This window comes from Pelodiscus sinensis, unplaced genomic scaffold (genome assembly GCF_049634645.1).
Source record: "Pelodiscus sinensis isolate JC-2024 unplaced genomic scaffold, ASM4963464v1 ctg35, whole genome shotgun sequence".
In the NCBI taxonomy this organism is placed as follows: domain Eukaryota; kingdom Metazoa; phylum Chordata; order Testudines; family Trionychidae; genus Pelodiscus; species Pelodiscus sinensis.
This window is the reverse complement of record NW_027465908.1, coordinates 1,870,491-1,895,065: the sequence shown is the minus strand read 5'-3', so window position 1 is coordinate 1,895,065 and position 24,575 is coordinate 1,870,491. Positions and strand designations below refer to the sequence as shown.

Genomic DNA, 24,575 nt, shown 5'->3' with positions numbered 1-24,575 from the left:
TGGCTGGCTCCCTTGTGTTGTCTGTTGCTGGCTGCATGCAGGAGGGAGGAGAGAGTCAGGCTACCGGGGAGCAGGATGGAGGGCTGGGCACATCGGCCTCTCACAGCACCTTCTCTCTGAGGCTCCAAGACTTGACCTGCATGAATGAGAGAAGGCATTGTTATCCCTTTTTACAGTTGGGGAAACTGAGGCACAGCGTGGGGATGTGCCTTCCGTGAGGTCCTCTGGTACTGACTGACTCTGCCGACTGACCCTTTTGCCTTGGTTAGTTACAAGACTTGCTGATTGCCCCTGCGCTGTGAGGTGAACCCCCACCCCGCCTTCCCAGGCAATTTTCTCCCTTGTGCCCTTGTGTAAATGGGAATCGCTGCAGCTGAGGTCCTGTGGCTGTTGAGCCCCCAGGGAGGCACTCAGTAGCTCCCCCCAGCTGCAGCAGGGCCCCCTTGCAGTGTCATCCCTCTTTCTAGTCCTGGGCTGGTAGCCTTGGTAAGACCCAAGGCCTCTCGCCTCCCAGCGCGGAGCCCTGCGGCTTGCCGTAGCCGACGGTAACGGGGCGGCGCTCGCCTCATGTTCAGCCGGAGGGGGGCGCTTGTCGGGGGGGCTGTGCACTCCTGTTTTGAAGGCTCTTCCACAACTCAGCCCTCGGGCCAAGTCGCACCCTCTGTGTGCAAATCCACAGACCCCTTCGGGGGTGCACATCCACCCGGGGCCCGTCTCTGTGTCTGTGTCCGTGTCCGTGTCCGTTCCCCACTCGGAAGATAGCGGTGCCGCCAGGGTTTCCCCTCCAGAAGGCAGCGCCTTCGCCCTTGCCTTTGGGCTTTATCTTGGAGCCCCATCGTAGTCCAGCGGCCTGCAATAAGCTGTCCCCCGTGTGGCCGTGCTCTCAGCCAGCCAGACCCCTCGTCTGGGCACCTTAAGATCGCAAGAGGAACCGACCGCTGTGGTGTTCCCCAGCTCCTTTTATAGGGCCTTCCTGGCCCCTGATTGGCCGCTTCCTCACTGCCAGTGTAGCATGCTTCCAGGGCTTCTCAATTGTGTCTCTGGGGCGGGGGGTGGCAGGACCAGTGGGCCTCAGGGCCGGCTCCACCCTGGCACGTGGACTTTCTCCTGAGAACTCTCCATCCCTTGCCCTCTGCTGGGTCCGACACGCCGATTGCAGGGCTTAGCCAGCGGGCACCAGAAAGCTCCTTTAGGGCCTTTGCGAAAAGCTGCGTGGGTGCCTGCCTCCTTCCCCACAGCTCCTAATGCCAGGCTACTGGCTTCCTACGACCTGGGGCTCCAGGGGACGGGAGAGCAGCAAGGAGCTCTCGGCTTGATGATCCAGCCACCCCAACCCAGCTTTGAGAGATGACTAGAAGACACACCCCATTGCTTTAGTTAGCATGGGCCCTCCACTGCAGGGGAAGGAATAATACAGGTTGAATTTCTCCGGTCCGGCACCCTCAGGACCTAACCAGTGCTTAGGCAGAGATTTGCCAGCCCGCAGGGGGTCAATATTGTCTTACCAACACTGCCACTGCTCACTGGGCTCCTAGGAGACATGTCGGGGTCAATCCGAGCTAAACAGCACGGAGCACTGAGAGCCAGGCCTGGTGGCTGTAAACAAACTTCATGGGACTGCGGGACACTTGGCCGCACCCATGCTAAGTGGTCACCTGGCTCACTGAAATCAGGCTGGACCATGGATGTTGCCAGACTAGAGAGCTGGACTTGAGAGGTTCAAGAGCAGTGAACTCCGCAGGCTCCTGGTCTCACACCAGTTGCACACTGGTGAGAGTTTTACTGGGTGTGTTGGCCTTCCTGTTGCTCTGTAGTTGGGAGGAGGCTGGATGCGCCAGGGCGAGGCAAGGGGAGGGCGTCTGAGGGCGAAGTTGGGGATGGGTTCCCCAGCCGTGAAGCGCTGCAGCGAAGTGCCAGCGTTTCTCCATGCAGCCTGCCGGAGCGCCTCTGGCTTGGTCTCAGGTTGCTTCTCTGGTGCAGAACTCCAGCGAAGGCCTGCAGAAAATGGTGCTGAAGCCTGGTGCCCCTGCTAGAGCCGCTTCTCCTGCCCGAGTTGGAGCCCGGGGGGCCGGGAAATGGCGTGCCAAGGTGTTGCCGAAGGGGACTCGTTCCATGTTGTGGCCCCCGACAGTGTTCGTGGGAGTGTTTGGACTGGGACCCGCCTGCCAGGATCCGGCATCTGGCTCCGTGCCCGGGCAGGGTGCTGCGTGGGAGGTCTTGGCAGCGGGACTTGCACTGAGTCGCAATGGGGGAGCTCTGGACTCAGCACGCCCAAGGCGGTAGGTCGGTGGCCGTGGCTTTCTCCCTTCCCCTGGGCTCAGAAGCGGGGAGGCAGGGGAGGAAGAGCGCTAGATTGCAGCGGTGGTGGTGACGGGGCTTAGTTGCCTGGTGTAGAAAACCCACCCTGGGAAGCTTGGCCCCGGGGCTCCCTGCTCCTTTCTGTGCTGCAACCGCAAAGAGGAAACTTCCCGGTGGTGCCTGGAGTCTGGGCCAGGCCGGGCTGTTTCCTTTTCTAGCTTTTAATCTTTTCTCAGGGGCTGAGACTTGGGGGATCATTCCCCCCCCCCGATGGCAAGGAACCGTGGGGACCCATAATTCCCAGCCTCTGGAGGGAGCAAAGACTAATCGGATTTATCTTGATTTCCCAGCCTCTAATCAAAGAGCAACGTAATCGCCTGGTCCCAGTGAGGGGCTCTGCTGGACTCCCAACCCGGTGGCTTGTTTGCCGATTTGGGGGGGCAGTTGGTGCTTCTTGCTGGCCCTGGGGTGCCCCTTGTGATCCTCTCTGAACGAGGCATCCCGGAAGGGAAGGCCCCATCTCCTTCCGTGGGGCGTGTCCCATGCAGGTGTGCCCTCCGGTGAGAGCAGAGGAGCTGGTGGCAGTGGCTCTGTTTGGGGGGAGGAGATGAAGGGTGGGTGCCTGGCCGGTGGGCTGCACTGGCAGCAGTTGGGAGCTGAAGGGGGGCCGGCCCCCGGCAGAGCGAGGAGGGGTTGGGCCTGTTAGCTTTCGGGCTGTAAAAGCGCCGTGTCTGGAGCCACCGTGAACACAAGCTGGTTTCAGATGGACCGCGCCGTGGGCCGGGGCTCCAGCGTTTACAGGGGCAGACGGGCTCCGGCTCGGCCCCAGACTTCGTCACACCCCTCTTGCACCTGCTCTGCCGGGCCTGCCCCTCTCCTGGTCCTTCGGGAGCGGGGCGTTGGTTCCCATCGGGCCCGGCGACCCCGCTCTCCCTGTGGGGCTGCTCTGCGTGGGGAGCAGGGTTTGTGGAAGTGCAGCCAGCGGGGCGCCCTGGGGATGGCCGGGTCTGAGGCAGGTCTGTGACCTGGGGGTGGTTTCCACTTGGCAGCTGATCAGCGCTGAAGTTAGGGCGGGGGGACCTTTTGGAGGCGCACCTGCAAGTGGCCCGAGGGGCAGCCACGTGGTAAGTGCGCGCGCTTCCTGTGTGCCCCGCTACCCTGGCGGGGAATCCCGGGGATGCCTGTTGTGGACGTGGCTGTCTCCTGCTCCTGCACACGCCAGGCTTGGCTTGCAGACTGCAGCAGCCACCCGGCACCTGTTTGGAGAGCCGACCTGCCCGCGTCCAACCAGTGGCTTGGCCCTTGAAGGCACCGTGCCTGTATTCGGGGGAAGAACGATCCTCGTGTGCGTGTGTCCGCGCCGCACGGGGAGTTGACTGATGCTTCAGGACAGGCAGTGTTGGGGCGCTGGCGTGCCGGAGCCAGTGTGGTGCTGATGCTAGCAGGTGAGTGTGCCGTGGCACGGCCGGGCTGGGTGCGGGTTGCCCAGGGCACTATGCTGATGTGCTGGTCCAGGGCACCCGTCTGTGGGGATGGACCGTGGCTAAGTCCATCTCGAACTCTGAAAGCGCTGCTGCAGGCTGGGCAGCTGTGAGATGGGGACTGGAGTTTGGGTTCTGCCATCACCCTACTCCATGGCCTAGGACAAGTCCCGTCTCTCCGTGCCTCAGTTTCCCCATCTGTGAAGTGTGGATAATGCCAACCTCACCAGGATGCTGTGACTGAATTCCCAGGTGCACCGCACTCGAGGGCCCTGGCACAACCCAACTGGTCAATATCCACGTGGCGTCTCTGAGCGGGCTCCCTCTCTGGCCCCCGTGGAGTAGGCCGAGCTGGTCCCCAGTAGGTCCGTGGGTCTCTGACCTCGTTCTCTGGGCCGGAAGTTGTGTGGTGCGAATCCCGCCGTGGAGTCGGGTACCGGAGGTGTGATGGGGACGGGCAAGTGTCATCATCACTGCCGTCGTTGCTAATTGCCACCGGCATGGGCAGCGCCCGAGGGCTGGAGGGGAGCATAGAGATGAGGGCAAAGCCGTCTCTGGGGGGCCCTCTAGCTCAGGCTTGGGGGGAGGGTGACAAGGAAGCATCAGGCTCCGGGTTCTCAGTATGCGGAAGTGGGGGGGGATGGGGAGGTCTGAGTGACAAGGTGCCCACCCCACACTGGACTGGCAGAGGTTAGGGGGCCAGGCAGGCCTGTGAACTGCAGAGGAAGAGCCGGGGAGCAGGGATTGGAAACAGGGTCAGCTGTGCAGGAACAGGTGCGGCCTGTCAATCCAGGGAGCTTCTCTCCAAGGACCCCTCCCCTGGAGCTGGCAGACCCAGAGGCAGGCGGGAGGACCAGCGAGGAGGCAGCAGCCCAGGGAAGGAGCCGGGAGGCTGGCAGAGGAAAGCCCAGAACTGCTGGCTTCAGGGTCCCTGAACTGGGTCCCAGTGGAGGGCAGGCCCGGGTTCCCGTCCCAGCCACTGAGGGACTGGCACTGGCTAAGGCTGCGAGGGGGAAGGGGAAGATGCGAGCCGCAGAGAGGGTTTGATTCCTGGTGGGAGCGAGGGGCCGCAGACCACGAGAGTGTTGGAGCAGCCCCATGCCAATCCCAGAAGGGGTCTGGGCCTGGAGAGCGAATCCCTGCAAGGACCAGCCGTCCGCAGAACACCTGTGACAGGAGCAGAGTGGTTAGAGGCTGTGTCCTTCACCTGCGAGGCAAGCGAGGGCTGTTCTGTGGAGGCTGCTCCGGGAAGGAGCAAGATCTCCCGGCTGCTGCTTGAAATGAGTCAAGTGGATGAACCGCAGTGTCCTCACGGCTGTTGGGTGTCCAGTGGTTTCTGATTTCAAGGCTCCGTGCGTTTTAAGCTACAGGGGACCACTTCAAAACCGCAGCGTGGCTTCTGCATTGAAAACTTCTGCATTGAACTTGGCAGAGGCAGCCTGGTCTAGTGGGCAGGGCACTAGTCTGGGAATCAGGAAACCTGGGGTCTGGTTCTGATTCTGCCACCGACCAGCTGTGTAGCCTTGGGCAAAACTCTTCTCCTCTTTCGTCTTGCCTACCTAGTTTGCAAGTGCTTGGGGCAGGAGCTTTCTAACTGTGTGTGTATACACTGCACCTAGCAGGAAGGGCCACGGTTTCAGCTGGCACCGGTATCTCCTGTGGCAAGGTCAGTCCCACTCCTGGGTCCCAGACCTTTGTTCAGTCTGCGATCTTGCAGTCTTGGTATTGCGGTACGGGTCCTGCTTGCCTGGGCCAGGGTTGTTTTTCTAGTAAATGTCTTGGTTTTCTAATACCCTTCTCTCCTTCGTGGTACTGGGAGCAGGGAGAGGACAGCGCCCAGAACGGCATGTTGGAAAGAGCTGGTGGGTGGAGGATGAACACTGCCCCGCTCGCTGGATTGGGAAGCCTCAGGATGCTCACGCTCTCATGATCTTGTACTCGCAGATGGTGCCAAGGGATCATCAGTGCCACCGCCAAGGGGCTTATGATTTTACTTGGAGGGCCACTGCTGAAGAAAAGCCCCTCCCTTCTGTTGTGTGGTTCTCTGCTTTTCTGAAGGGCGTGTGCGTGTGCGTGTGCGTGTGCGTGTGCGTACACACGTACGAACGAACCTGGGGCTTGAGAGAGCCTGGTTATTCTGAACCTGACCTAGACCACTGAGCGGTCCCCTCTGGCTACTCCAGCTCTCTCTCCCTCCCCCATTTCTACTGTGTGACCTTGAGGCAAGTCACTTGACCCATGTGTGTCTCAGCCAATCCATCCGGAAAATCGGGTTTAAAAAGCAGGGATCTTGCTGCAAACCCAGATGCTGCTCCTGAGGGAGGGGGAGAAGTGAGGGAAGGGGGGAGAAGGGAAAGGCTCTTGATTATGGGACGGGTGTGTGGGGGGGGTAGTTCTCCTGGGTGGTGGGTCCAGGCAGGGGGTGGGTCAGGAGGCAGAGCCCCTCCCCGCCAGCAGTGCGGACAGCCAGAGCTCCGGTCGGGAGGGGCAGGAGTCAGGCCGGCGTCTTCAGTGATGCCTTAGATGACTGAGCAGCTAATTGCAGCTTCCTGTCATGTTCTGCTCGCGATGCGCGGGGATGGCAGGGAGGCGGGCGGAGTCCAGATCTCCAGTTAGCGAGGGTGGGGTCCTCCCCATCGGAATCTTTCCCAAGAGCAGACCCCCCCCGTGATGTGCCCGCGGCGTGCTGCCCGGTCCCTGCAGTAGTCTGCCTTGAGTGCCGTGACTGGGACGTGTCAAAGCGGATTTCATCTCCGCTCTGCGGGGTGAGAACAGGCCGCTGAGAGCTCTGGGCTGGGCTGATCCTGCTACATCATCTCTGCCCGTTGGGTTGGGTAGCAGGGTGCAGCTGGGCTCTGTGGCTGCCAGGCCTCTCCAGAAAATAGGGGCTATGATTGGTTGGGCCTGGAGGGATAGGTTGGGTCCAAATGGGTCAGCGGTACCTGTATGTTGATTGGTGGATGTGCATGCTGGGTCAAGCCTCCCAGGCCTCTGATTGGTGGTGGAGTGGGAAGGGGGGGGGGCGACACACATCTGTCACTTGTCTCTAGGCCCCTGATTGGCAGGGAGGTGCATCTCAGGCTGGCTGTCCGGGTCCCAGCTGGTCAGCGAGCCCGCTAATTACTCCATGGTAGAGGGCCCCGTGTGCATCGCGCTCCGGCGGGACGCCGCTTTCCCGCGACCTCGAGTGAACCGTGGGATCGTGCTGGTGGAGCGTGGCGAGATGGCTCCGGCATGCCGGGCGCGCGGGGAGCCTCCTGCTGCCTGGGCCACCAGCGGAGCATTAAGGACACGGCTGCTCCGAAGGGACTGGTCCTGGGAGATGGAGGGGAGGCTCAGTCCCGTGTCCCCCACTCGGGCAGAGCTGAGGAGGGCAGGATGTTCGTCTGCCAGTCGGGCGGTCCCTTGGACGGGTGTCTCGTTCGGGATCTGCCACGTGGGGCTTTCAGGTCAGGGCCACGGCTCCTTCAACCAGCCTGCTAAAGCGATTGCCGGCCTGTCGTGCTGCTCTGCAGGCAGCATGCGTACAAGTGCACCAGGCAACTGGTAATGAGAGGAAACGTCGCCACCCAAACCCCTCTTGCTGCTTGAGAACCCGTCAGCGGTTGGGGGTTATCCCTCTTTCACAAGGGACACTGAGGCATAGGGGTTGAGGGATGGGGGGGCAAGCCATAGATCTGTGAACCCCCCACCAGGAACAAGACGTGGGGACCTAGACTCTGATCCCAGCATGCCTGGGAGTAGTGGCAACATGCCCTTTCCTTTCCTTTCCTTTCCTTTCCTTTCCTTTCCTTTCCTTTCCTTTCCTTTCCTTTCCTTTCCTTTCCTTTCCTTTCCTTTCCTTTCCTTCTCTCCAAGTTGTAGTGGAGCGTTGAGGGATTCGCCACCTCTTGGGGGTTGGGGGGGGGGGTGCTGTGGTCCCAGCTGGCTGAGAGGGTCTTTCCACTGGGCTCCATGTGACTTTCTCAAGCCCTTTCTGCCTCTCTCCTCCCGCGTAGCAACTTGGCACCAGAGTAAGATCAGCAGAGAGACGGAGCCGATGGCCGGGCGCTCGCGCTCCTGTGGTTGGACGCTCTGTCTGAAGCTCCTCGGGGCCTGAGCCGCTCTACCCGCCACTGTCAGAGTTTGGCCTGTAGAAGTTCTTGGGCTCGGGGAGTCCAGTGGAGATGACCGTTGACCTGCCACTGTTGCCCCGGGGAGGGAAGGTGGGAGACAGACGCATTGGGGTGGTCCTGGGAACGACATGGGGAAGCGAAGCCGTGGAGTTCCACTCTGAATATTGGAGGCTTTCAGACATCCGGTTGAGCTGACGGGTCTGTCTTCACCTTGTCACCGGCCGAGGGCTCTGCTGGGATGGGCAGAGCAGTTTAAGTGCACGCACCATCCCCCCTCCCTCTGTGAGCTGAAAGGAGTTGGCGGGGAGCAGGGGGAACAGGCTGGCTAGGTGGAGGGGGCTGCAGAAGCTCCGAGTGCTCAACACATCCCTAAAGGTGTCTTCTCCCTGGTCTCACCCTGAAGCCTGCCTCTCAGGACTCCAAAAGGCCCTGCTCCCACTTGTGTGCGGTTGCGTTGTGTTCTAACGCTTTTCAGAAGGACCTACATGGAGCTTGGGACAGGCGCTCCTCACATGGACAGAAGCAACCGCAGGAAATGTTCAGAGACGCTGGTTCTGCCATTCCCTGTCATCGCTGATGGATAGACCCAGCCACAGATGCAGGGCCTGTCACCTCCCATTCGCTCAGCTCCGCTTTTCCATCTGTCAAGTCCCAGTTCTGGGCCTGTGCCGCCCCAGCCTGCAGCTGTGGCTCGGTGTTGGCACCGGCTGTTGGATGATGCCTCTTGGCCGCTTGGTGGGCTGGGGTGACGGGAGTGTTTGACTCCTGCCAGGGCAGCAGGACCATGAAGATGTCCCTTCCAATGTTTCCTCTTATCGTGTCCATCCATGTATGGAATAAATTTTTTTACATTCACGGAGGCACGTGCAAATGTGCACCACCGGTGGAAACCACAACCAGCTATGGGCGCTCTGCTAATCAGCTGGGCAGCATCCAAATCTCCCTGAGCTACCGCGCTAGCACCCAGCCTACAGGGGACACTGGCCCCTGCTCTCTCCCCTGGCCCCAGACGAGGGGGAGAACCCGCACTGCTGACAGGAAAGCAGCGGCTGGAGCGACCACCTTTGCGACCTGACTGGCTCTTACAACAGACTGTGTCCTTTTAAACAGATACTGCCTCATCCCTGCTGTGCCTGCTTCCTGCGGCTGGCTTGTGTTTCAACCAAAGGGGGTGCAGAATGCGGAAGACGGCTCATCTTTTGACCAGTCGGCTTGCACGACAGCAGCGAGAGAGAGCGAAGAGGGTGCGAGGGGAAAAGAGAAGAGTGGAGTTAGTACTGTTGTGTGTGCACTGACCTTCTTAGGAGCACTGGGGCCTGTTTACGTAGGCATGGCACGTCAGGGCCAGGGTGTGACACGTGAGCACCTGTACCGCTCCTGAGTGTTGGCATGGGTGCCAGCCGTGCCTTTCCATGCCATGCAAAGTGGCACTGCACACTGATGCTTGTGCACGTGATTCACTCAGTTGCTTGGGGCTTTTTAGTACCTTATCTCCCCGTATTGCTGATCATAAGTCAGGCCTCTGCAATCATGAAACATTCAACTACAGGCAGTCCCCGGGGTACGTACAAGATAGGGACTGTAGGTGTGTTCTTAAGTTGAATTTGTAGGTAAGTCGGAACTGGCGTCCAGATTCAGCCGCTGCTGAAACTGACCAGCGCTGACTACAGGAAGCCCGAGGCAGAGCTGCTCTGCCCCGGGCTTCCTAGAATCAGCCGCTGATCAGTTTCAACAGCGGCTGAATCTGGACGCCTGGGACAGAGCAGCTGGGGCACTGCCGGGTAGGTCCCCGCAGTGCTGAGGTGCGGCACTGTAGGGACCAACTCGGCAGCACCCCAGCTGCTCTGTCCCAGGCGTCCCCAAGTCAGCCGCTAGTCAGTTTCAGCAGTGGCTGACTTGGGGACGCCTGGGGCAGAGCAGCTGGGGTGCTGCTGGGTTGGTCCAGTAGCACCGCATCTCGGCGCTGTGGGACCAACCCGGCAGCCCCCCAGCTGCTCTACCCCAGGCGTCCTGATTCAGCCGCTGCTGTGGCGAGAAAAGCCTGGTCTGCTGGGGGGAGGGGGGGCGCACTAGCTGCGCCCCCCCCAGCAGACCAGGGAGACGTGGAGCGGCTTTTCTCGCCACGGAGGACGCGGGCGGCAGAACCACCCAGACGTGCCGTGGTCTTGCCGCCTGTGTCCTTCGCGGCGAGAAAAGCCGCTCCGTGTCTCCCTGGTCTGCTGGGGGGGAAGCACCCCCAGTGCCGCTGGAGGCGGCGACAGTGGGGGAGGCACCCCTCATTAGCTGCCGCCCCCCCCGTTCGTATCTAGGGGTCCGACTTAAGTCGGATCCACGTAACCCGGGGACTGCCTGTAATACGTTTGGGATTCTTTATTTGCCCTCTGTCTCTTTAATCTTTAGGCAAAGGGGAAGTGTTCAGCGTGCACAGTGAGTATGCCGGCGTATTGTGTAGACTCAACAAGCACTTACAAAATGTGACTCCACCTTGGCGTGGCAGGGTTACTGAAGAACCCGCTGCTGTTCTGGATGTTGTTCCGTTCCCCTTGTGATGACGTGTCGGGGTTCCTCTGATCCTGCAGCCCCGTGGTAGAAAGAACAGTCTCCACCAGCCAGTAGAACAGGGGGGTTTATTGCTCCTCCCGGATACAGCCCAGCAAAGACGTGACGTGTCTACAGGGGTCTGGGCCAGGATGCTTCAGACCCTTGGAGATGGGTCCTCGGGCCCCTAGATTCCAGCCCCCTCCTTAAACTGGTTCCTTCATGATTCCAGCCCCAGACTCCTCCTTCCCCCAACACCCACTTCCTAGTTCCCTCGCTGCCCTCAACCGGTCAGACCGGTTGGGTCTTAAGCAGCCCACCTGCTGGGCAATCCTCTGGACACTGGCCAGTAGGGGTCACCCACAGCCCAAGCATAGCGACCAGCAAGGTACTGACGCTACATTACACCCCTCATCTCTTCTCTAGTTCAATCCCTGACCATATCTCGGCCGTGTGTAACTGAGTGGGGCTGCCCCTGAATGCTCTGTTTGGGTTGGAGGCGCAATTCACACAACACAGAGCCAACCAGTGGAACTCCTTGCCAGAGGATGGTGTGACATCCAAGATTAACAGAGTTCAAAAAGAACTAGACAAATACATGGAAGATGGGTCCATCACTGGCTGTTAGGATGGGCAGGGATGGTGTTCCTAGCCTCTGTTTGCCAGAAGCAACAGGGGATGAATCACTTGATGATTACTTGAGCTGTTCATTCCCTCTAGGGCACCTGATGTTGGCCACTGTCGGCAGACAGGACACTGGGCTAGATGAACCTTTGGTCTGACCCAGTATAGCCATTGAGTAATGAGTTTCTGCTTGTCCCGCCTCCCTGCCGCAAGAGATACAGATCTCCCTGTGAGATCTCAGGCGCTGCCCTCCTGCGGAAAAGGGAGGGGAATTCTGGGCTAAGGCCACTAGCGTGCAGTCTGAGTAAAACTTGCTGGAGAGATGGGGCACACAGCCAGGCGGGAATCTGTCCTGAAGAGCGGACTGGTGGCGAGAGCCAGGATCCCCTCAAGAACTGGGTGCTTGTAATGGTAACGGGTGACAGACTGCTTCCCTCACATGGAGGTGAAGCGGAGCCGTGCATGTGGCTACCCCGCTGGCTTTTCGATTAGATCCCGGCACTGCAAGCTGCCAGAAACTGACCTATTTTCCTTCACTCACATCTCAGCGCTTCCATTCCAGAGGCTACTGCAAGGCATGTGTGTGCTGCCGGCTCCCTGTGTGCCAAGCCTATTCAGGCAGCAGTTGGCAGGAAGCGCTTGGCAACCTGTGAGGGTCAAGTTGCAGGTATGGGTAGCCACGTCCCCTCTAATCTCTTCCATCCACGTGTGGAATAAATTTTTATGTGCACCGAGGCGTGATGCGTGCACCACCGGTAGAAACCAAACCTTCCTGTGGGCGCTCCGCTAATCAGCGGGGCAGCATTTGAATCGCTCCTGAGTGGTTGCAAATCCACGGCCCTTGCAGGTGGGAGAAGACCAGGCTCATCAGTGTGTCTAGGCATCTCTGACCCTGCTGGACTTTGCGCCCTCCTCTGGACGGAGGGGTTGGGATTTCTAATCCGGCGCGTGTTCGTTCGGCTTCATGTGCCCCAGACGGTCTTAGCCTGGGAACGGCCGGCTCCGAAGTCACTGGGGACTGGCTCTGGTAGGAACGGGGATGCCCAGGCATGCCGTCCTTGCTCCGGCTCCCTTGGGTGTTCCTTTCCTTGTTCGTTTGCTCTAGGTCTCTCTCCCCACGCTCATCTGTTCTCTTCCCCTCCCCGCCTCCACTCTCTCTCTCCAGTTCTCCATTCGCCTTGCTGGTTCGCCGCTTGGTTCTTCCTGTGTGGCTGGTTTCCGGTTCACACTCCCGTGCCCATTCCCCACCCGGTATTAAGGAGCTGGTTCTCGGAGCTGGAGTTCACCACCTCTGCTGCTTGTGGGCTGTGAATCTTCCTGACCGGGGGAGCCAGCTCGTTGGCTCCTGATGGGTGGGGTGCTGGAAATCCCTCCTTTGGCCATGCTTCCTGGGAAGGGCTGATGGCCAGCCAGGGAGAAGGGAAGGAGCCAAGGGGATCTCTGCATGGAACAGGTCTTGTCTGTGCAGCTCTCATGACTCTGACGCCGTGCGTCCCCCCAGCTTCGCTGCTGCCGCTTCCTGGAAGGGGTCCGGGACCCAGACACCTCTGCAGGGGTTAATTACATCACTTCTCGGCCGTCCACCTGCCTCCTTTGGTGGGTGTGGGTGACTCTGGCTATGCCCCCTCCCTTGAGCCCCCTCATGGCCGGATTTCCAAAGCGGCTGAGCTCCTGCAGCTCCCGGTGAAGCTGGGTTTCTTCAGTAGCTTGGGAAGTCAGGTTGCGACTGTGGCTGGGGCTGAGCTCCTCAGAGAGGGGTCGCGATGGGGGGCAGCGGGGACTTGGCTGGTGAAGAGAACCCATCCCCTTAGTGCCTGGACACGTGAGAACGGCTGATGCTCGTGAGTCCCCTTTCCTCCGGGGACCCCCAAACACTTGGCCAATGCCGTCACGGGTGGGTACGGCGCCTGGCCTCCCGTTCAGAGCGAGGAGGCCCCGGCGTGAGTTTGAGGCTCAGGCAGCGCCGGGTGAAGACCGGACGGGGGTTCAGTGCAGCCCCCCCCCCCCCCCCGGGAAGTGTCTTTTGCAGAGAGCGGAGCCTGTGGAGAGCTGGCAGTTGTGAGGGGATGGGGATGGGTGTGGGGAGGGGAGGGGTGAGAGGGAGACAGAGACCCTTCCAGGCACAGGGAGGAGGGAAGCACTGGGAGATGGGCTCAACCCCCCCCCCCCACACACACACTTCGTTCTCCGCAACAGGGAGCCAGTGGAGACTCTTGGGAGGCAGAGGGGGTTGGGCGCGGTGGTCAGAGCAGCGGGGCAGGAGGTCTGCATTACCTGCTGGGTAGATGGGAGGACCAGAGAGAAGGCTTGGACATGCAGCTCATGCCGCTTAGTCCCTGGGGCCTGTGTTGGCTGGGAGGGTCCCAGAGAGCCCTGCGCTCAGGTGGGCGCAGGGGAATGGCCGGGGAGTGTCTTTCAGCAGGGCACCGGGCGGGGGAATGGCCGTGGGATGAGCGTTGCCTGGGGAGCAGCAGCAGCCAGGGCGTGGGACGAGTGTAGAGGGAAGCGGGGGCTCTGAGGGAGGAGCGCAAAGCACCCCAACCCCCTGGGCCTTCCCTGCAAGGCCAGGAGTCGCTTCCAGAGCTTGGCCCTGCTTCCTGCGGCGCCGTGCTGGGGAGGGCGGTGTCGAACCGGTCGGGGCTGTACGGTAGCCGGCTCCGGGCGGAGAAGGGGCGCCCGCGGACGCCACTGGGCCCTTGGCATCGGGCCTCCTCGCCCTGTGCTGTTTGTGTCTCTTCTGTGAAAGCCTCTGGCGCTGCCTTGGAGAACGGCCCATCCTGTCCCGGCGACACAGCCGTCCCAGGGCGGAAGGGTTCGGCGCGCGGGGGCTGGGCACGCCCTGGCTGTGCGTGGAGAGAGCTTCCTGCTCCTGCAGTACCCGCCTCGCTCAGCAGGAGGCGCTGCCAGGGATCATGGAGCCGAGGCAGCCCCGAGGCAGGGGAACGGGGAGAGGTGGTGATGCGGTGTCGGGTCTCCGTGCTCTTGCTCGTTCTTTCCTCCCCACCAGGCTGCTCTGGCAGAAGTTGCTGTTGCTGGTTTCTCCACCCCCACTCGCCCCCGCTTTTGTGCAGAGAAGCTTGGAGATTGAATTACCGACTTCCTGCGAGGAGGGGCCTTGAAATACGACCCGGTCGAGAGCAAATGAAAGTTGCTGGTCGTGCCGAGAAGCCGGGAGGCTGGCTGTGAATGGGGATCGACCAGCTGCCTGGCCCGACAGCGCACGGGTGGGGTCCGCTTCCTGGCGCGCCTCGCTCATTCCCAGCAGGAGCCAGATGGTGGGCTGGGCGCTCCTCCTTCCGCTGCCTCGGTCCCTTGCGGCCAAGCAACGTGGGCCGTGCGCTCATCGATATCCACTAACCGCAAGCAGGCTGGTCGGTAGTCAGATGGGAGCCAACTGGCCGTGCTCCTCCCTCGAGCCAGCATGCACCCGGCGCCCCAGTGTCAGGAGGGGGCAGTGGGTATACGTGGCTGACACAGCATGCTCTGGTCTGCACATACCACCAGTGTTCCCTGTAAGCTGTGCGCTTGTGTGGCCGATTAGGAGAGATTCCAGTGCTGCCCAGCTGATGAGCAGCGCGCCCACAGCTAGGTGTGTGTTGATCCGGTGGTGCACATTTGTATGTGCCTTGGTGCATGCAACAAAATTTATTCTGCACGTGGATAGAAAAGATTCGAGGAAGTGCTGCTGATCACAAAGTGACTGTTGGCTAGCTCAGTTCTTCACGGCCACATCCGAACACTACTGAGTCCTGCGGGAGTGTCCCTGTGGGTCTTGATTGGTGGAGCAGTATGCCTCCGTGTGGCTGGTGCTGCATGAGGCTGTCAGCCTGCCAGAGGGCCTTCTCGGAGGGGGTCTGAGGGCATGTCAGCTGAGCAGAAGTTGATGTGGGCTTGCATGCCGGAGCTAGCCTGACTCCGGCAAAAGCAGGTAACGGTGGCGCTAAGGACGGTGCAGCAGGAGCGCTAGTGTGCGGAGGACCTTCCCAGGGTCCGGGCTGGGCGTGTGCTCGCCTTACTGAAGCCTGTGCCCAGTGCTTGCTGTGGGGATGTGCCCGCTGGCAGGGAGGATGGGAGCACGGGGTCCGCTGGCGCTTGCGGCAGACACGGTGGGTTTTGGGGATTAACCCTGGGGCTCTCATGTGAGCTCCAGAGCTGGCGCCTTCCTGTCACTCCCGTGAGTGTTGCAGCCCTGTTTGTGCAGGGCGGGTCGGGGTGGGCTGAGCTAGTTCGCAGCCGGCGGGAGTTGGTCCCTTCCCCTGCAGCGGGACAGGCTGATGCCGGAGGGGCGTGAGCCGCTTGGAATCGGGCTCCGCAGCAGCTTCAGCAGCTTTGGGGACAGGCTCCTTTCGAATGGGGCTCGTGCACACGTGCCCGAGGCCCAGAGCCCTGGAGTTCAGCCGGCAACGCTGGGCCATTGGAGCCAGCAAGGGGCTTGCTCTGTGGCCGAGCTAGGAGCTCTGTCCGTTCACCGAGCAGGGCTGTCCTGGCCCGTGGCCAGTGCCAGACGCCCCTTGCCTGGTGACGCCAGTGGCCAAGCGTTCCTAGGCTGGGCACCATTGTTGGGTCTGCCTGGCTGTAGCTCAGGAAGGGCCGGCCCGGCGCTGCAGTGCTCTGCATCTCTCCCCCGCCTCGTGGCTTCCTTGGTGTCCCCTCCAGGCCGGGCCAGCCCTGCTCCTGCCCCAGCCACGTGGCGCTTGCATCACGCGCACGCCGGGCGGGCGAGGCTGCGCTTGCTGGTGTCACGGCCCTTCCCCCAGCGCCCTGCTTCCTTGTGCTGAGGGGGCTGCGCTCCGCAGGCATCTGCTGCTTGCAGAGCTGCCGGCGCCGGCGCTAGCTCCCCCGGGCGTGAGCGCTGGAGGCAGGTGCTGAGGAGACACGGTGCCCTGGGGCGGAGGGGGGCGCGGGGGCAGCAGCCGCGTGTGATTGGGCCCGGCGGGGATGAGAATTCAGGGTGCGGAGCTGGCGGAGGGAGCTGCAGGGAAGGGGGGGGGCCGCGTCCGTACCCGGAGCTGCCCATGCTGGGGCAGGGTGGAAGCAGGAGGGGGTGAGTTGTGATGCGCCTCTAGGGAAGCGGCCTCTGGGTCCCCTGGCCCAGTCCTGTGAGGTGCTGAGCACCGTCAGCAGCCAGGGCCCTGTCAGAGGGGTGCAAGGCGACTAGCGAAGTCTTCTGGAGCTGATCTTCCGCTCGCGCCGCCCAGACCCTGGAGGGGGGCCCGGCTGAGGCCTGGCAGACTCACCCCACCAGTGCGCCTGAGGTGGCTAGAGGAGGGTGCGGGATGGAGCTGCCTGGTGCTGCCAGTGCATAGGGAGTCCTGCCTCCCCCTCCCTTCCTGCCCCCCACCCCCCATCCTCCGCTGCTCTTGCTGGCCGCGTGGCCTCTGCCTGCTCCTCAGGTGAAAGGCGGCCGGGTGCTGACTGGAGATAAGAGCTGGGGACGGTGCCAAGGTGCATCAAGTCCCACACGTGCTGGCAGGGCGCCAGCGGTGTGTGATAGGGAGACGCTGCAGCTGCTGCTACCGGCGAGGGCTTGGATGGGCTCCGAGCTTCTGCACCGCGCAAGCTGCTAGGCGGGGACCGCTGGGCGCGCTCGGCCCTGGGGCCCTGCTGGCTCCCTGCAGCGGGGGGCTGGCAGGAGGCAAGTCCTTGGGGCGTGGCGGAGGGGTCGTGCAGGGTCTCCCGGGGGGCAGCAGAGCTCTGCCCCCAGGCTGGACCCCAACCCTGCAGCCTTCGCCCAGCCAGGGCCCCCTCCCACTGAAGTGAAAGGAAACCGGCACAAGTGCACGTTTGGCTCCTCACGCAGGAGGGGCGCCCCTGCCCCTCCATCCTCCTCCCAGCCCGGGCTCTCCCCAGCGCTTTGGCTCTGGCAGCTGCTGTCCCAGTTAGGTGCGGGGGGGGGCGGTCGGCATCTCTGGGCCAACCTCCTGATGTCTCCTGTGGGGAGGAGGCTGCCTTGGACCAGGGAACCTTTGGCCTCCCAGTGCCCTGTGCGGACCCCAGCCCCTCCCACTTGCTGCTGCAGCCGGGCGGTGTCTCCTCCCCCCCCCCCCCCGGGCGGTGTCTCCCCCCCCCCCCCCCCGGGCGGTGTCTCCTCCCCCCCCCCCCGCCGGGCGGTGTCTCCTCCCCCCCCCCCCCGCCGGGCGGTGTCTCCTCCCCCCCCCCCCCCGCCGGGCGGTGTCTCCTCCCCCCCCCCCCCCGCCGGGCTGTGTCTCGCTGCTGCAGCATCTCCAAGCAGGAGGCTCCCCAGAGTCGCAGGGGCGCGTCTGGAGCCGGCTCGTGGCTACTAGGCCGTGGCCCTGGCTCCCTGCGGTGGGGGTGCCTGCGGGAGCAGAGGGTCGTCGCCCGGGAGCCGGCCCTGGGACCCTGGAATAGGAGAGGCCGGATGCCAGTCCCGGGCCTGCCTCAGCTCCTTGCAGATTCCAGCTGAAGTCACCCCATCAGCTGAGGAGGCGTGAGAGTCTCGGCCTCATTAGAAATACAGCGCTAATGAGGCCCGGCGAGGTGTGAAGGCCGGGGGCGGGGGAGGGAGGGGGTGATGGGTGGAGAAAGCTGCCGGGCTCTCCTCTGCTGTCGAACATGCCCCCACGCCCTAGTGGGGCATAAACGTGCAAGGCCCCGGCCCCCCTCCCTTCCGCGCCCCCACACAGCATAAGCCCTTCTGTTCTCTGCGCCTCGCCTCCGAACCCCCGCACCCCGGGCCACGCTGCTCCCTGCGACACTTCGCCCCACGTTGGCTCTCCGTGCCTGGAGCGGCTCTCAGCCCTCGCGCTGCCCGGCTGGCGTGTGCGTCTCCCTGCACTAGCGCAGCTTGCGGAGGGGGAGGCTTTGGCTGCTGCCTGTGCTATCCCGGCAAGCGGCGGCGGGTTGCGGTGCCAAAGCCACCTGGCTCCGTGCCCCAAAGGGACTCTGATTATCAGCCTGCCCAGGGGCCCGGCGGGGCCTGTGGGGGCTGCTTGCTGCTTTATGTTCGTGTCTGCGCCAAAAATACCCGGTGATCTTACTCTCTGGTTGTGGAAAAACAGTGATGTCACTATTGGCCAATCAAAGCTGGCCCTGAAGAGCAGAGCGAAGGATCTGGGAACATGCCTCCCTGAAGAACGGAGATTCTTCGCTGCTGCAGCGTCCCGGCTGCCTGCGCAAAGGAGCCTTTTCACGCAGCCAAAGCGCCGATGCCCAAAGCCGCGGGACCCGGGGGCCACTTTCCCGAATGCCCCGGCTCTGGCGTGTGCAGGATGGAGGCAGGCGCCGACCGAAAGGCGCTTTTAAAACCCGCCGCTCTCCTGCCCCAGGGAGCTGGCCCGGCTGTAGGGGCGCTCGCAGCGACTCCAGAGCCAGCCTCTTCCAGCAGGCGTCTCGGCAGGGCCTGGGGCTGACGGCTTCTTCAGCCCCGGTCTTGCTCGCAGACCTCTTCCGGAGGAGCGCTCGTTTGGGGGGAGTTTGCGGCTCCCCTCGTCCCAGCACCTCGGCGCAACAGGCGCTTTGGGGAGCAGCGCAGGCTGTAGCCAGGCGCGCCGAGGAACAGCAAAGCCAGCGTCCCCGGCAGAGGGTGCTGTGGGGCAGAGTGTCGGAGGGGCAGGGGGCTGCTAACAGCTGCTCCGGCCCTGACGTGGGTTGGTAAGATTGTGTGGAGAATAGTGTGTGTGTGTGTGTGTGTGGGGGGGGGGGGGGGGGGGAGAGATTGTGGGATTTCTGGGTTGCAAAAGGTTCCTTGCCTCTGTGGTGCTGAGCCAGGCTGGCAATGGAGATTGGCCCCGTGTGCCCTGACTCGGGTACCCACGGGCCTTACTGTCCAGCTCCTGTTTGGAGAGAACCCGTGAAGGGGCCAGTGTAGAGTGAGGCAGTGCTGGCTCCTACCCTCCGCCCTGCCCCGGTAGGAGAATAGCTGACACCGCTTCTCACGACCCTGTCTGAGGACAGAGGAGGGGAGGAGCAAGTGTGCCCCAGCAAGCTGCCGTGAGCCCTTCTCGCCAAGCCTGTATCTGCTGATCGCTTTCCTTGTGTCCGGTCAGCAGAACCACAGACGGCTGCACTGCCCCGAGATTGTGCACAGCCCGCAGGAGCATGTAGGGAGGCAGTGCGGCCTAGTGGCTAAAGCCCTGGGCTTGGACTCCACAGGTGCGGGTTCTGTTTCTGGCTCTGCCGGGTGACCTTGAACAGCTGGGGGGTGTGTGCCTCAGTTACCCCATCTGAAAGCTGGAGCTAAGGACGCTCCCCTTTGTAAACCAGATGGGGCTCTGGATGAAGGGTGCCATGTCTGAGCTGGAGAGGCGTTGCCAGAGCTTCTCCTGCGGCGAAGGCGGCTGTTCAACATGGAGGAGGCAGGGGGGTTGGCTACCCCAGAGCAGAAGCGGCACTGGGCCCTTTGGGTCGTGTGCTTTATCTGAAAGGCTGCGCTGCCAGCAAGCGAGAGCTGCTCAGCGGGGGACTTGGGGGGCAGAGCTGACTCAGAGGAGAGTGTCACCTGTGGCAGCTGTTCATAGAATCCCAGGGTGGGCAGAGACCTCGGGAGGCATCGAGTCCACCCCCTGCCCAAAGCAGGACCAGCCCAACTCAGTCATCCCAGCCAGGGCTTGGGCAAGCTGGGCTTAAAAACCTCCAGGGATGGAGATTCCAGCCCCTCCCTAGGGAACCCAGCCCAGCGCTTCCCCACCCGCCTAGGGAAAGAGTTTTTCTTAAGATCCAACCTGGACCCACCCCGTTGCCACTTGTGACCATTGCTCCTCCTGTCATCTGCAACCACTGAGAACAGCCTCTCTCCAGCCTCTTGGGAACCTCCCTTCAGGTAGCTGAAGGCTGCTCTCAAATCCCCCCCCACTCTTCTCTTCTGCAGACTAAACAGACCCAACTCCCTCAGCCTCTCCTCATAAGTCATATGCTCCAGCCCCCTAATCATTTTGGTCGCCCTCCGCTGGACCCTCTCTAATGTGTCCACATCCTTTCTGTAGTGGGGAGCCCAGACCTGGACACAATACTCCAGATGTGGCCTCCCCAGAGTCGAATAAAGGGGAATAATCACTTCTCTGGATCTGCTGGGAATGCTCCTCCTAATGCAACCTAATATGCCATTCGCCTTCTTGGCTACACGGGCGCCTGTTGACTCCTATCCTGTTTCTCATCCACTGGAATCCCCGGGTCCTTTTCTGCCAAACTGCTGCTTAGCCAGTCGGTCCCCAGCCTGTTCTCTGCAGCACTTGGGTCTTTCTCTCTCCCGCAGTGACCCTGACTTGATCCTGCTGAGCTGAGGAGTCCTCGCACAAGGGGAGGTGGGCTGGCCGCAGGCTGAGGTGCAGGAGCTGCCTGTGGTCTTTAGAGAGGGTGATGGGGCTGGGTTTGGACGCTGGAGGGGGGACGAGGAGACGTGGGACATTCTGGTTCTGGGGAGATGAACGTGGCAGGGAGGGTGGCTTCAGGGTCAAGGTGAAGGCAGAGCAGGGACCTCTCAGGATCTGGGGCAGCCATTTTGATGGCCCTGTCGCCGCTGTAGGTGACACGCTGTTGTACTCTGTTTCGAAACAGCCCAGCATGGTGGAGGGAAGCTCCCGGCACCTCTCGGGGTACCCAAGCCTTCGTACGCCTTGTCCCTTGGGCACGAGTCGCCCTGTGACCCCACAGAATGACGAGAGGCCGCTTACAAGCAAAGCCACCGACTCTGCCCGGCTGCTTTTTTCCTCTCTCTCAGGTGCCCACGGCTCACGGGAGGAACCCGAGTTTGTGACGGCTCGTGCCGGCGAGAGCGTGATTCTGGGATGCGACGTGATCCATCCGGTGACCGGGCAGCCCCCTCCCTATGTGGTGGAGTGGTTCAAGTTCGGAGTCCCCATTCCGATCTTCATCAAGTTTGGGTTTTACCCTCCCCACGTGGACCCAGAGTATGCAGGTGAGTCTCTACCCACGGGCTCCTGCGCCGAGGGGCCTTCCTACTGGGTTTGTGCTCCAGCCTCTTCCCCTGGCCAAACAAGGTGCCCTGGGCCGAGGCGGGTGTCAACTGTGTCCTGCCCTAAAGCACAGGGCCCCCGCCTTCCCCTGCCACCCTTCCCCAGCCTGCTGGCGGTGTGTGTGGAGCCAGGCCCTCAAACCCCAGGAGCGCACTGCGAGCTGCATCTCCCCCTCCAGGAAAGTGTCTCTCTCCCCTTCCTCCTTTCATTGCCTGCCTTCCACCCGCCCGAGCGGCAGCATCGGGGAGCCAGCTGGGCCGCGTGGGCCGAAAGGAGCCAACGCAGCAAAACCCAGAGCAGCCGCGGGCTGCAGCTTCTGGGGACAGGAGCCTTTCTTGATGCGCCCGGGGAGGAAGTTTCCACCACCCCTTTCCTCTGGGCAGCAAGGGGAGCTAGTTTTACCACGGTGCCTTGGCCCTTCCCTCTGGCTGCTCAGTCCCGGGGGGCACCCCTTGGAGAGGGGGGTAAATTGGGTGAGTGGGACAGGCCCGAGCCAGGAGGTGCTGGATCCTGCGGTCCCCAGGGTTCAAGGCCAGCGTCCATGCTGTGGAGAGCCCGCCCGGGGTTCAGACCCCAGGCCCCTGCAGTCATCGGGGCGATGCTGGTGTATCTGGGGTGGCGGGAGCACAGCACCCCTGCAGAGTGGGTGGGCGTGGGAGAAGCTGAGTCGTCGAGGAGGCTGGTCTGGCTTGGGAGGGGGAGAGCAGGCAGCGAGCTGCCCACATGGGTCTCTCCGTAGGCTCCTCTGCCCTGCACAGACCCGCTGGCTTCCTAGGGGTTCACGCGTTGTCCCGTGGCCCTACCCATATCCCTTGAGCTCGGGGCTGATGGTCGTCAGGGACAGCCTGGCTGACTGGAAGGGCGAGTGGGAGCGTTCAAAACCGATTCCAGGGGCCTCCGTTCCTGGGGGCCCGACCTGAGACCCTGGTGGGAGACGAGCGTTGTGGTGTGTGGAGAACAGGCCTGCGGTGCATTGTGAGGGGCCCCTTTAGGAAAAGTCGGCTTGGGCGCCCAGTGGTGGCGGGAGGGGCCGGGCTGGGGCAGGGTGGGCTGCGGGACCAGGCTAATGCCGCAGCGCGGTTTCCCAGCGGGAGCTGACTCCCCCGGCTCTGCTGTGTCTCCCCCAGGCCGCGCCAGCCTTCATGACAAGGCCTCCCTGCGCGTGGAGCAGATTCGCTCGGAGGACCAGGGCTGGTACGAGTGCAAAGTGCTCATGCTGGATCAGCAGTACGACACCTTCCACAACGGCAGCTGGGTGCACCTCACGGTCAACGGTGAGTAGGAGCTGGGGGGAGGGCGCCCCCCCGGCATGTGTCTCTGGGCAAACCTGCTCCTGGCATGTGACTGGCCAAGGGATCAGATCACAGCGGCCCTCTTGTGTCTGGTCAGCACTGGCCACTAATGAAGAGCTTCCCCTTCGTCCGAGCATCTCCGGTCTCCTTGGTCCCTCTGCTGGAACTGCTGGCTAGAGTCCTCCCGACTGAGGAGGCAGATCGTCCCCGCAGAGCCTAGGGGGCCCCGGCCTCTAGATTGTGTGTGTGCTCCCCCCCCGGGGGAACGGAGGGAGGGGCTGGAGCACCAGCATGGGCTCCCCAGTGCTGCGGGGGGAACCCTGATTCTCAGAGGCTGATCCAAGCAAGCAGGGGGCTGCATCTGGCCCCAGAGCCTTAGGTCCCCACCCCTGTCTTAGATGGAGACTTGAGGAGGGGGAGAAAGGAGAGGATCGGGGGGGCGGGTGATGGGAGACAAGGTGGAGGAGTAATATTGGGAGACTCTCCAAGCCCTCTATGGACTAATTAAAACCTCACGAAGACGCCTGTAGAATAGGGGAAGAATATAAAGTGGAAAGTTCCCTATATCCAGCATTGAAATGCAGCCACCTCTGGAGTGGAACATGGCGGCTGTTTAACAGTATCACTTGGACAGTTATTTGGGAAGTGAAGCAGAGTTTTACACCCCATCAAAACTGCCAAGGGAGTTGGGGTAATGGGAGGTAATTGCTTCGGGGCAGGAGCACTAACACCTCTACCCCTCCCTCGATTGACCAGAGCTGTCGAATGGCCCCAGCTGGTCAGGACCTAACTTCTGGGTGGCCCCCAGTGCTGGCTGGGAGGGAAGAGACCACTTAGCACCACTTCCACACCCGTATTCCTTCAGGGGCTTCCGCTCAAGGTCTGCCTCCCACCCTCCCGCCCCATCAGCTAGATGCAGGTGGCTGCCAGCCTGTTCCTCCAGGTTTCCTTGGCAGCGCGTCTCAGCACATCCCCTGCTCAGCGGTGACGGTGAATGTCTGTAAGAGGAGCAGGAGGGCGACGGGAAGAGGTGGATGCGGTGCTATCCCCTTATGGTACTTACCGAGCTCCCGCCGCCGTGTACCGTCTCAATAGCGTCCCAGCCCCCCGGGAGGTAAGGAAGCCCCGTGCTCCCCTCTTGGCACGTGGGGAGTGGAAGCCCGGAGAGGCGAAGCGATTTGCCCAGGATTACACTGATGTGTGTGTGATGCTGCAGGATCTGCCCAGACCTACACTGTGTTCACGAGAGCATCATTGGGCCATTGAGAGGGAGAAGGCGGGGGAGGTGACCAGGCAGCAGCTGGAACAGGATAAATCCAGGCTGCTCAATAGGGAAATTTTAGCTGGTGGGCAGTCTGGGACCAGACAGCCACGTCCAGGACTAACCCATCTGGAGACAGGCCTAGCCTTCCGCGTGGGACCCCGTGGGACCACCTGGCATGCAGGAGCACTAAGAGCGTGATTCAGGGCTTACTGTGCATTTGGGGAAGGGCAAAGAGATACTGCGGGATCTGGGCGGTCGTCACAAGAGGAAGACCAGTGAAGGTGAGAAACGCTGGCCCATGGCAGGTTCCCTCGCTGCCTTGGTCGCCCTTCTCAGAGCATGCTCTTGGTGGCTGCGTTTGCGTTGTCTCCACGGAGCGGCTGGGAGACGGGGGCCCAGCCCAGGGCTGGTTGTCTGCCTTCTGGTCACTGCTGTGTCACAAGTTGAGCCGAGGAGGAGGCGGCAGTGTCTCGGTGAGATGAGATCGAATCCCACCCAGTCTGGGTGCCCGGCTCCCGACCCTGCCGATATAACCCACAGACCTCCCAGGTGTGCTCTTCTGTCCCACCTAGTGGCATGGAGACGACTTAGAGAATGGGTCTGCTCTGCTTTTAGCTCGTGCGTAGAGCCGAGGCTCACGTACTAAGCTCCAGAGGTCGCAGGTTGGATTCTGCCCACAGACGGATGGGGGCTGTTGGCATTACACAGGTACTCCCCCGCCTGGACGCTGTTGGGTACTCTAGGAATGCTGCCAAACTGAGACCCAGAATACGAGCCCAGGTGAGGGGGAGAGGAGCTTCCTGCGAAGAGATCGCCCTCGGACCGTGCCAGCTCGCAAATGGCACCAACTAGGCTAAAATCGGTTTCAAAACCAGTTGAGCTGCATTGGTGTCAACATGGGTGCATGCCCGTCTGTTCACAGTGCGGGATACTGCTGTAGCTTGCTTGGCTGCGTTGCAAGGAGCAGCAAGGGAGCCTGGATAGGAGTGGGAGCTGAATTCAGCTTAAAATGGATTTTTGTTAAATTGTAA

General features: G+C 62.0%; 1 protein-coding gene across 3 annotated transcripts in view; it reads left to right on the top strand.

The window, feature by feature from the left end:
• Positions 1-24,575, top strand: part of LOC102449639 (protein turtle homolog B) — a 117,680-nt gene that overhangs the window by 6,774 nt on the left and 86,331 nt on the right. For all 3 annotated transcript variants that reach the window (XM_006135118.4, XM_025190747.2, XM_025190750.2), the window contains exons 2-3: positions 20,733-20,930; positions 22,116-22,262. In XM_006135118.4, coding sequence (XP_006135180.1) covers positions 20,733-20,930; positions 22,116-22,262 — 345 coding nt within the window. The remainder of the gene's footprint in view (positions 1-20,732; positions 20,931-22,115; positions 22,263-24,575) is intronic.